We start from the raw sequence: 12557 nt of genomic DNA, 5'->3' as shown, positions 1-12557 counted from the left end.
AACAGATGTTCATACCCAACTCAATGCTACTCAATTTATCGACCTCAGATGGATGAAAGGCTGAGTGGACCCACCGGGATTTGAACGTGTGACCATGAGGTCGAACACAGGCCCCTGCAATGGACGCATTAGTCCACTGAGCCACCAGACCCGACATGAGGGGTCTGTACCCATTAGTGCTGGAGCCAGGCATGGATGACGCCCGTCTGGTTCTGTATCAGAGTTGAGGATGGTGCCACCGGCAGCCGCGGTCAGTAGTGAGAGTACCTGCCGGGCGGTGACGTCGGGAGGGGCAGAGTGGGGGGGGGGGGGAGTTGCGTAGTAATCTATGGATTACAGAGCTTTACAGGTAAGTAAACATATAAATAAATAAATAAATAAAACAAATTTTGTTGCACCCACTGCATCGCATTTGGGGATGCAGTGCAGGCAACAAAATTCGTTTTATTTACTTATATGTTTACTTACCTGTAAATCTCCGTAATCCATAGATTACTAACCCCCACCCTGCCCCTTCGCCTCCCCACGTCACCACCCGGCAGGTACTCCCACTGCCAACCGCGGCTGGCCACCGGGTGGTGGCGGCACTGGAGCAGGTGCCGGGTAAGGTTGAGGTGGCTCGACCGGATTCATCAATAGATTCAAGGGGTCGGACGGGCGCCGGTGGCGAACCCGCAGACGGAAGAGCAGTAGGAGCCGTCGGGCCCGAAGGCGCTCCAGCAGGGATGTCCTACCCACATATGAGGTGCATGGCCTCATAGAAATTCTCGTAACTGGTCGGGGGTTGCTGCGGCTCCTGAAAACTCAGAGCAAAGATGGCCCAGGCTCCACCACAGAGCTAGCCCTCGAATGCCGATGCTCCCTCGTCTCGTCAGATGACTACGACCGACGTGGTGAAGTCGGAGATCTCTTTGACTTCTTGCTCAACTTGTGCCTGTGGAACTTACCTAATTTCTCCAACTACTTCGATTGATGCGATAAGTGCATGGAGTGGGTCCGCAAATGCTCTTGGGACCTTCCTCTCAACCGAGATCTTGAGCTTCGTGCTTCGAGCTTCGAGAGGCGAGGAGCTTAAAGGACTGCTCTCTCAAGGGTTTGGGGTGCATGGTACAGCAGTCGATGCAGGTCTTGGCATTGTGGTCATGCTCCAAGTACCAGAGGCCCACCAAATGTGGGTTTATCATAGACATTGGACGTTGACATGCGCTATACACTTTAAGAACAGCTTTCCTAGCAGACACCTTGATGCACCAGGAGGCAAGGTCCTAAAAAACCTCTATAAAAAGCTGAAAAGCGTCAGTCAAAAAAGACTGGTGGTAGCTCTTTCTGGATCTGGGCTAACTGGCATGGAAAGAAAACATCAGCACACTAGGGTGGCGCCAATACAGGCCTCGCGCACGTCACTCCTGGCGTTGACCAAGCCGGTGACGCCACATGAAGCTGAACGACACCTCCTACTGGCGCGCACAATAAATTTCTAGATCCAGTCTGACGCCTTAGGATATTCTAAGGTAAGGATTCTACAGCTAGAAGTCTAAAGCACATAATGACTGATAAAACTAAACCAACATATGTTAAATCATCATTTCAGATTTCTCTCATGTGCAGATGCTCACAACAGTTACACATCAGTAACCCATGATAAATGCATTTCAAACTATATACATTGAAAGTAATAGTTTCAAACAACACTGATCATGTACCTGGAAATCCAGACACTCCACGCTCTCCTTTAGCCCCACGAGGCCCCGGACTTCCAATAGCATCCCCTCGCTCACCTGCAGAAAACAAAATTAAACTTTCAGTTTAGACTTTTAAATGTATTATTACCGCAAGATCTTGAACTACGCTCTTTATGGCCGAGCAGACGGCACAGCTTATTCCGATTTAATTATTTATAATGACAGAAGAAGTAAACAAAATGCTTTGGGAATAGCATATCCAACCCTGAAGGGTTTGTTTCTCTGTTTGCTTGTGATTCCAGCTGATCTGAGTCTGCCAACTGTTTTGTGTTTAATCTGAGGTATGTTTGACTGGGGTGAGCATGTTTAGATGTGTTGTTCTACAGTACATTAGCCCCTTCACTGCGGCGGCTATTCTGCCACAGTGCTAAGGGGGCGGGGCGGAAATGCAGTGGGCATATGCTGGTGACGGAACCGCGCTGTCACCAGCGTCGGTTGCGCTGTGCTTATTACGGAGCGGTTCCGTCATAGCCCCGCCCGCTCAATAGAACGCTCAGCGCAGGCGCGGAATTCGCGCCGCGCAGGAGCGTCGGGCGGGCCATGACGGAACCGCTCCGTCATCAGCACAGCGCCACCGCAGCTGATGACGGATCGGTTCCGTCATCAGCATGCAATGGGTTAACCACTAAGAATATATTGTGATATCATATTAGAACAATCAGTCTGTATCACACTGCATTTCTTTTGGGAGGAAAGTAGAGTTGAATTGGAGACCAGGACAAGGAAGGCCCTGGTTCATCAATGTGATGAACTACCCTGACATATTGTCTGTGGGAGGTAAAGGTTCAGGAAGATGGGCCAGGATAGCTTCTGCTGAAAGACACCTTAGAGGGACCCTTCTATTTCTCACTCGGGAGGAGACCCAGGTTCCTAGTTCAGACTCAAGCAGGTGCAGTCATTCATTGAGGTAGGGTAATCACTAATGTTGAGACATTATCTTTTCTAGAAGAGATGCTAGGATCCTTTACACATAGTAGCCGGTAGGAAGATCGGACCAGACATGAGTGCTGGCTGAGTGTTCCATGTCAGGGGACAGGGTGCCACTCCACACCTGGTGTGTGACATCAAATAGTTTTATTTCCGCCAACATTGGGAGAGAAAAATCTCTCACAGTGCAGTTTATTTAAGAAAGCACCAGAGATGGTAATTTACGCATATAATGCTTCACAGATCTGCTGCTGGTGGTTATTTCGGGGGAATGTAAAGTTGAAGACAAACAGGGGCTCAGGGTTTTTGTATTTAATATTCATTTGTTGCTGATTTAACAATGTCAGACAGTATCAATGCAGCAGATGATGAACAATACAAAAATATAAATTAATAGGTAGAAAACAAACTACAACATCGCATGGACGATACATGCCACCTGATGAGCACAAAAAGTGCTTTTTCAGATCGCCTTTAAAAATCTATACATTCTTAAGATGCTGTAAATCAGATGGATGTTGACTCTAAAGCTGGGCACAGGATGCACTGTGGTTCTTTACCACCTACACTCTAAATACTCTAGTTAGGGGGGGGTCAACAGATTGGGTGGGTCTGTGAAGGATCGATGATGCTAAACATGAAGCTAGAGAGCCCATGATGGCATTCTATACCAAACACAGAGTTAGTTTAAAAAATACCCAGCCTAGATGGGCAACAGAGACAATCACATGATCTTGCATCTTTAGGCTGAATATGACCCTTATAGCACTTCTAGAATGATGAACCACTAGGACCACAGTATTACTTAGACCCCACAGGGTTGATGACCCACGAGACAGGGAGAGGGAGGGGACACAGCATTATGGGCTGACAGTGAGGCTCTTTAGTAACATAGCAGGCAAGTAATTTTCGAGATTACTAGGCTTACACAGAGTAGTATACCTATATACTACTCTGGTACATTTCCTGAAAACAAGTAAGTAGAATAGTTTTTGTTAGATTATGCAATTTTAAAGAATTTCTTAAGTTTTTCAAACTCCATACTTAGAAACTTTTCATAGAAGTACAGTCAATGTCAAAAAACTTTTCATAGAAGTACAGTCAATGTCAAAAAACTTTTCATAGAAGTACAGTCAATGTTATCCTATGGAGGAAAATAGTGTTATTGGTTCTGAGGTAAGTATTTGGTAGTGGTAATTGAGGTTCTGGGGGTAGACTCAGTGGTCCCCCAGGGTCGAGGATGCAGGTCTAGTTTCACCCTCTGCAGCAATAGGGCGTCCGGGTGCAGAGTGCTGAGGCCAAATGTTATCCAATGGAGGATAGGGGGCCTCCGGTTGGTGGCTTCTGACGAGTAGGCTACAAGCTTGTGGGAGTCAAGCTCCTGGTATTCGGCTCAGGGCACCGGGGGATCCGGTTTAGCACACAAAGTGCACCCGCAGAGGCGGCTGGGTGCAGGGTGCTGTTTTGGCGTAGGGTGCCCTGTTATTTTCAATGGGGATTTTTGGTTGTGGCTTTTAGCAGCAGGCTCGCTCCAGGAAGACTTCCGGGAGGAACCAACAGCTGGGAAGGTAAGTTGGAGGGCTCGGGGACGTACGTGCACCTCGGGTTCTTTTCTCCAGGATGCAGGGCAGCTGGATGCAGGGGTGTCTTTTGAGGTCGGATTTCACCTTACCCGGCAACTCTGGTTGAGGGGGGTCTCCGTGCAGAGGCTGCAGGCGACGTCAGGGAGTCCTGCAGGGGTCAATCCACGGTGTACTCGGTCTCTGGAGCGCTGGGGGACCACACAGGGACCAGTGAGGCACTCAAACTCGGGCTGTAGGTGACAGGTGGAGTGGTGGTTCCAGGCGTCCGGTTTTGTTTTCCTCAGCAGGCTCTGGGGCTTTCTTTGGTGTTTCTTCTGAACAGAACTGCTGTTCACAGGAGATCCGGTCTTTGTTGAAGGCAGTCAGTCCTCCCAGGGGTTCTGGAGGCAGCTGGCTGCAGGACATGTCGATTTTTGGTGTCTCTGGAAACTGCAGACGGGCCGGTAGGACTGGGGCCTAGTCAGTTGTTCTCTGCAGTCTCCTCTGTTGGTCGTCTTCTTTCATCCTTTTTCTACTAAGGTTGCGGGAATCTGCCTTCTTGGTTCAGGGCTGCCTCCTAAACACTGTATTTAGGGGGCGTTTTAGGGGTCTCGAGGTCAGTAGCTAAGGGGCTACTGACCCTAGGGTGACTACACCCTTGCTGTGCTCACCCCATGTGGGGGAGTGCCTGCCATCTGCAAGATGGCGGGCACTGGAGAGTGGGCTTCACCTCGCCTCCCCACCTAAGGGGTGGGGTTTGCAGAGGTGGGCATACGTTCTGGGCTGGCTAATTTTTCCCGCCTGCCTCTCGGACGAAAAGGAGGGGAGACAGGAAGGGGGCTGGCTCCTGAGAGCAGGAGAGGCTGGGGGTCGCATTACAAAGGCTGCCAGGCCTTTGAAGCTCCCCTGCCAAAGATGGCTCTTTCTGGCCTGTGGGAGGTGTGAACACCTCCCCCCAACAAAAAGCTTTGTTTTTGGGCTCAGGGAGCGAAGGCTCCCACCCTAGGGGTCCAGAGACATGTCTTGTGGTGGCAGGCTGGTGTGTACCAGTCAGGGAACCCACCAGAGGCTGGCCGTTTTTTCAGGGGGCATCTCTAACGTGCCTATGAGTGCATTTTTCATTAAATCCCACACTGACATCAGTGTGGGTTTAATGTGCTGAGAGGTTTGATACCAAACTTCTCAGTTTTCAGTGTAGCCATTATGGTGCTGTGGAGTTCGTAATGACAAACTCCCAGCACCATATACTCTTAATGGCAGCACTGCACTTACAATGTCTAAGAATGGACTTAGACACTTTAGGGGTACAGGGCTCATGCACCTGTACCCTCAGCACTATAGGGCACCCAGCTAGATGGGTGACTGGTCTATGCTAGGGCAGTGGGTTGTAGGTATGGCACACGGGGATGGGTGCCATGTTGACTCTTCACTTTGTTTTGCACCAAAACACACAGCCTGCAATGGCAGTGTGTGTAACGGTACAGGGTCTCTAAGGGTGGCACAATAAGTGCTGCAGCCCTTAGAGGTCTTCCCTGGTCACAGTGCCCTGGGGACCTGTGGTACCATTTACCAGGGGATGACCTGTGGCCAGAGATGCCAATTCGTTTTGGGTACAGTTTCAAAGGAAAGAACACAGACCCTGTGAACCTGATTGGCAGGGACGGCAGACACATCAAGTCAAAAGTGCATCAGTAGTCTGGCAAAAAGTGGGGGCCGGGGTTGCTGCAACAGAAACCCAGCTTCTCACAGTAACCCCTTGCAGCAACCAAGGATTGTTGTGCCGAGCCCGGACACCAACACTGAGGAAGACTCAACTGTATTCCAAGGGACTTTATGGACAGTGAGATCCACATCAAGTGGACCAGCTGTCCTGTTTGCCCCTTTTCTGCAGAACCAAGAGAAAGAGTGAGCCTCCGACCGCCGCCAACCGACACCTCTAAGTACCTCTGCACCCGCACCCCAAAGACTGAGTCCGAAGGAGGTGACGGTGCCAGCGGGATCCTGAGACCCTCAAAGGCTTAGTACGACCTTGAGGTTGGCTAGACTGGACCCCCAGTCACAGCATGCAGCCTTTTTTTGCATGCACCCTCAATCCGCGAGGGTCTTCTACAGCGCAACCTGACACCTAAAAGCACCACTGCACCGGAGGCACACAGATCTAGAAAAAGTGGGCCAACGGTGTCTCTATGTGCCGAAGCATCTCAAGGACTGAGTCCCCCTGTGGGTTTATCCGGACTGCCCCCACCAGTCCCAGCTTATAGCGTCTTTTTGACCCGACCAATCCCTATAGACTTAAACAGGGCCCCCAATGCCAAAAGGCACTTCTGCACCTGGCCGCCCAAGACCTGCCCGAGATGACCTGTTGGTGCTGCTCTGGACTCCCATACTCACCTTAAGTTAAGAAGAAGAGTCCCATAAGTCACTGATTAGTGCCAGAATGCAGTTTATGTTTTCCCCCCATTAGATAATATTATAGGTCCAGAATTTTCACTGTATGAACTTTTGAAACCTGTAAAAATTCATATCCTAGTATTTACCCGATTTGGATGACCTTGGTATCTCAATTCATATAAAACTATGTGGTATGTTTGTTAACTGGTGTTGGATTTCTTTACTGTGGATGTGTCTCACGTACTGCCCTTGTGGGTACAATAAGTGCTTAGCACTACCCTCTGATAAACTGAATGGTGAGAAGACTGAGGTGATGGTGTTCGGGGGGAAAGAAAACATCTGGTCAGCCAATTGGTGGCCCGACTCTCTAGGAACATGCCCTTCCCCTACAACTTCTTCCAAGAACCTCGGGGTGCTGATAGACCCTGCCCTCGACTTAGGCAGCCAGGTGAGCAGAACTGTTTCCACCTGCTGGGGTCTGATCTACACCCTACGAAGGATCAGGAAATATCTCTCCCTCGAGGCAAGAAAACAAATAGCTGTTGCTCTCATCGGCTCGCGCCTGGACTACTGTAATGCGCTGTATGCTGGGCTTAACAAAGGCCAGCTGCAGCGCCTACAGGTAGTCCAAAACGCTATAGCTAGATTTGTTCTGGATATTCCCAGACGCTCTTCGGCCACTGCAGCCAGGAAAACGCTGCATTGGCTGCCGGTAGAACACCGAATCCGGTTCAAAGTTCTATGTATGACCTATAGAGCCATTGTCAAAAACAGCGACACAGGAATCGGATCCATCATTTCCCACTATATTCCCGGAAGGAACTTGCGTTCCTCTGGAAAATTGCGTCTGACAACCCCTCGTGTACGAAGAGCCAAATGGGGTGGTAGAGCTTTTTCCACTCTTGCTCCTAAGTGGTGGAATGACCTTCCCCTGGACCTGAGATCTCTCCCGTCTTTACAGCACTTCCGCTCTGCGCTAAAAACTCTTCTTTTTCGGCAAGCATACATGTAAGGTTTCCTGTTTCTTTCCTTTGCCCCTTTTCTGATCATTTTGTTAGGCGCCTTGATACCTGCGGGTCATTGTTCTGCGCATTATAAATCACCATTCATTCATTCATTCACTGCTCGCCAACCTTAAAAAAAAAGAGAGAGCAATTGGGTTATCATTTGTGCCTCTGTAAACCAACGGGGGTTTGCCTTGACTCTTTACACAGTGTACCTCGATTTGGTGCACTATATAAAGAGACAGCTTCCTACAGAAAGAATTTTATTTTGGAAACTAAAATAACTAATGCTGCTATAAATCTCTCTTATGGGAGCTACCAGTGTGAAAACACAAAATTGCTTTGTGGAAACAATGAATAAAAAAGGTTTCTAGTGTACAAGAAATCATTCATTAGACCTTACATAGCGCACTCACACTATTCCCTTTCAGGTATGCGTAGTTGATGCATTGCATTCTGAAACTTTTAGCCCTGTCTATAATAGGAAATGCAAAATAACAAGGACCAGGTTTCAAAAAAAGATACATTTGACAAGAGAAAGGATGAGCTGTCTGCTTTAGAATTCTGCAATGTGGTTATTTGAATATTTAATTCACTGAACGGTTTTATGTAAGAAAAAGGCAATCTGCTTTTTTCACTTTACTCTGGTTTAAAAAATACATGAAGCACTTGAAAATATTTCAGAAAAGCTGGTCAGTTTCGTTTTACAATGCTGTGCTTTTATTGATATATATATTTGGCAATTATTTTTAAACATGTTATTCAAAGTCATTTAAAGCATGTCCAGAGAAACAAGAACTCTCTCTCTGGATTTTCATCCAGATCCTTTTATGGAAACTTTGTGAACTCAATAGCATTTAATGTTCTAGCGGGCAGGTTTTTCCTCCTATCAGTACACAATTTAAACAGTTGATGTAAGCCAAAGACACTTTAGAATGTGTTCCACAGCCGTCATTATCACCCCCGACTGATAACTTGAGTAAACAAAGACAGAAAGGGCATGTGAAAATGAATATAGATCATTTTTTATAAAGTTCTATTTAACAATCATGTGCATGCCTTTGCAGATTCGTGTAATGTGAAGAGCGGGCTGTGTGATGGTGGCAACGCTGCCTCTACTCCAGTGAGTTCTGTCTGCCTCTTCCCTCTAAAACGAGCAGTGCCCCTTGGAGTATGCTCTGTCTCAGGCCCCCACCCACTCCCTGCCTGGCAGGCTTAGACGGGAAAGAGACAAATACGTTATTTTCTTTCTTTTCGGCCCTTGGCCAGCAAGGCACCAGATCAAAGCAGGCCGCACACTGCTGCTGCTTTAGAGACCCTGCACAGACAGGCTGAGGGGGCCCCCTTCGCGCAGAGAGACTTGGGGTACCCCCGCACCGCCTCTGAAGTGAGCCCAAGTCACACAGCTCTGTCCGTGAGTGAGTGGATGTGTCTTCAACCAGTCTTAGATGCGAGTTACAGCTCAATATCCAGGTCTGATTCGCAAAGCATTTTCTATGAATCATTTCCAAGATTGGGACAGGCTTACTCCCTGCGTACTATCGGAAACCTTATGTTAACCTTCACTACTCTTTCAAATTCATGAGAAAGTCACACTTAAACTTAGAGTAATGCACACTGACTCCATGAATGTCATTTAGGGGTCGACAGCGGTTACAGCTGCGACCCCTTACTTGCCGCCGGCGACCCCCAGCACCGTGCCTGCGACCCCCTGCACTCAGAGGACAGCAGCTAACTTGGAAAAGAATCATTTGTTGTTCCAAGTGGAGTAGATCGTCTCCGTGCCTCCTGCTGCCCCATAGCTGGTGGAGAGAGGAAGAAACACATGCAGGAGAGAGAAAGAGAGAGAGGGGTAAAGGTAAAAGGCTCAGAGGCGAAATGAGGAGAATAATGAAAGGAAGAATTCACTACAGAGAGGAGGAAGCGAGATCAAGAGACAAGCCCAGGAGGATGTATGTTTGAGAGAGACAAAGAGGGAGGAAGGAGACACCAAGAATACTGCGACACAAACAAGTGAAAAGGGACAGGAGAGGTGGGAGAAAGGTGAAAAAGAGACAGAACAGGTAAGAAAGGAGATCAGTGAGAGGGAAAACATGTATTATAAGATCAGTGAAAAAGACAAAGTTAAGATAACAGGAGGGGTGAAAAAGAGACAACAACAACTGAGAAAGACGTCACATATAATAGAAAAGTTAGACAGATCACAAACAACTGAGGGGAGGGTGACAGCGTGTCAAAAGTCATATGGCATCACTTCCTGTGACATCATGGGGGTCAAAACATTTGATGTCACTTCCGCCACCCCAGGTATTTTGTAGAATCGATGCCCATGACAGGCTAATAGAATATGATTTGTGAATCAGGCCCTTTTGCTGATGGGAAAAATTGTTTGTTGCCAAATTATTTTACCCATTAAAACCACTCCAAGCTTTATTTATTGTCCCTTCCCCTGAAGGGCGAGTGGTGTCTTAAAATCTTGTAGTCATAAATATTTGCCATCCCAATAAAATCAAACACATCAGCAAAACATATATTTTTTTCTCAATGAAAATGATACCATCACTAAATGTAGCAAATAAACAATATTAATTTCCTACCCTTCACTCCGGGAGAACCTTCAGTTCCTGGAAAACCTGGAATTCCAGGAAAACCGGAATCACCCTAAGAAGCAGAATGATTTTGGTTATCACAATATGTTCTAAAATATACTTTTAATTGTGTTCACAGCCAATCTTCTGTGTACATGAATGATTATATTTAGGAAATAAAGCTAGAACACGATTCACACAAAATTTGCACTGAATTATAGCAAACCATTTTTGCCAACTGTAACCTTAGATTCCTTATATGCTTTTTTGAAGGAGTTTTACTGTTAAAAATCCTAAAAAACACAAGGAACATTTGATAAAACATTTAAATACATGTGTTTGGCTGTGGATTAAGACACCTGAATTCTGAATGAATGTTGCATCTTACTTTATAGGTCTTCAACAAAATGTAGGGCTCACCACTGGTAGGAGCACCTGTCATGATCAGCATCTAATCCAACACTATTGCAGTGTAGATATTTACTTGTGATACGGCTAACAAACTATTCTAGCACATGGGTTCCGCCAGCTACGGTCAGTCCATTGGGGCTGAGGGGCCACGCCCACCAACCTTTTGCCCCTCACAAACAGTGTCAATCAGGCTGAACAAAGGTCAGCCTGACAGACACTGTTCGTTTTCAGGTCAGACAGCCAGAAGCCAGACATGCGCTAAATGTGCAGGCTCCTGGCTGCCTGAGCTGAACTTTGCTGGTTTGAGGAAGTCAGAGCTCCTGTGGCCGTGACCTCCTCAGCTCAGCAAAGGTCCCTGAGGCCCTCCCCTCAGTGACGAGGGGTAGCGTCACTGATTGCCTCGCACCTGTCCACTTCAGTTTTAAGCCCTGAAGCGCCCAGGGGCGAGTGTCAATCAGTGACGCTTTATCACAGAGTGCGGTGGGGTCAGCAGTCTCACTGACCCTATCCCACTCTGTGATGACGTTGAGACTGCTGCCTTCCTTCATTGGCTAATATTTGAGCACTGGTATCCTGTCACAGAAAGGACTCTTCAAAGATTGGTACTGACCTGTGGTAGGCCTTCATAGTGTAGGTCTGTAGTGGTTACTGAAGGTCTCTGGTGTTATCTGTCTTTAAATTGTCTCTTAAGTGTCTTTGCAGTTCTGCATTTTTTGACAACTTAAGAGATTATTTTTGATTGCTCCGGGGTCCACGCACATGGGCGGGACTATTCACTAGATTATGACTATACACAGAGATCCCCTACTACAGAAGTTTGATACCAAACTTCTCAGTCTTCAGTGTAGCCATTATGGTGCTGTGGAGTTCGTAATGACAACCTACCTGGCACCATATACTCTTAAATGCAGCACTGCACTTACAGTGCCCTGGAATAGACCTGGGTACTGTAGGGGTACAGGGCTCATGCACCTGTACCCTCACCACTGGCATAGGGCATCCAGCTAGAGGAGTGACTGATGTATGCCAGGGCAGTGTTTTGTGGGCATGGCACACAGGGATGTGTGCCATGTCGACTCGGTTTTGTTCTGCAACAAGACACGCAGCCTGCCAAGGCCGTGTGTGTGTGTCAGGGCACAGGGCCTCTAAGGGTGGCACAATGAGTGCTGCAGCCCTTAGGGGCCTTCTCTGGTCACAGTGCCCTGGGTACCATTTACCAGGGGCTGACATGTGGCCAGGGATGCCAATTGAGTTTAGGTTTCAATGTAGTTTTAGGGAAGGAACACAGGCATTGGGTACCTGATTGGCAGGAGCCCAAGGCACACTTGGTCAAAGCACATCAGCAATTCAGCAAAAATTGGGGGCATATCATGCAAGAAAGAGGGCACTTTCTCACACAGGGAAACTCAGTAAGCCACTGGAATGAGGTATCTTTCAATACTGCTCAACCAACGGTGTCCTACAGGCAGCAACCAGCAAAGTGGCCTTCCTTAACCTCTACGTACAGCAAATAATTGCCAGATTTACAATAAAACCACAAGGTCTAAGCTCCTTTACGGGCTGATATACAAACTCAAAGGTTCTTTTAGTTACTTTAAGCCACACACTCGATTTCATACGACACTGACCTGATGACTATCTTAAGTGATCTTCGTAACTTGCGAGGAGTTTTCTCGAAGCCAATTCGTCCAACTCCTCAGATTCCTGATTTCTCCGACCCGCTCCCAACCACTTAGAAGGTAAATCAGTAGTAATTTGATCCACCATTAAAGTACAATTGAATATATAACTCTCAAATTCTGTATGCTTAAGTATATTTTTTCCCAGAAATATTGGAGCTGGAAAGATATTTCGGAAACCTTATGCCCTGTGGCTTGAGAGCTATGTAACACAAAGGGAAAGGTGGAGGTACGCCCCCACACACCTTCCACA

The 12557-nt window shown here is 47.4% G+C and overlaps 1 protein-coding gene across 2 annotated transcripts in view; it reads right to left on the bottom strand.

The window, feature by feature from the left end:
- COL4A6 (collagen type IV alpha 6 chain) overlaps positions 1-12557 on the bottom strand; it is a 759488-nt gene that overhangs the window by 118532 nt on the left and 628399 nt on the right. For both annotated transcript variants that reach the window (XM_086918466.1, XM_086918467.1), the window contains exons 34-35: positions 10224-10287; positions 1704-1778 (exon numbers count right to left, since the gene is read on the bottom strand). In XM_086918466.1, coding sequence (XP_086774592.1) covers positions 1704-1778; positions 10224-10287 — 139 coding nt within the window. The remainder of the gene's footprint in view (positions 1-1703; positions 1779-10223; positions 10288-12557) is intronic.

This window comes from Lissotriton vulgaris, chromosome 4_1 (genome assembly GCF_964263255.1).
Source record: "Lissotriton vulgaris chromosome 4_1, aLisVul1.2, whole genome shotgun sequence".
NCBI classification, from domain to species: domain Eukaryota; kingdom Metazoa; phylum Chordata; class Amphibia; order Caudata; family Salamandridae; genus Lissotriton; species Lissotriton vulgaris.
Note: the sequence above shows the minus strand (reverse complement) of the source record. Positions and strands in the feature narration are given on the sequence as shown.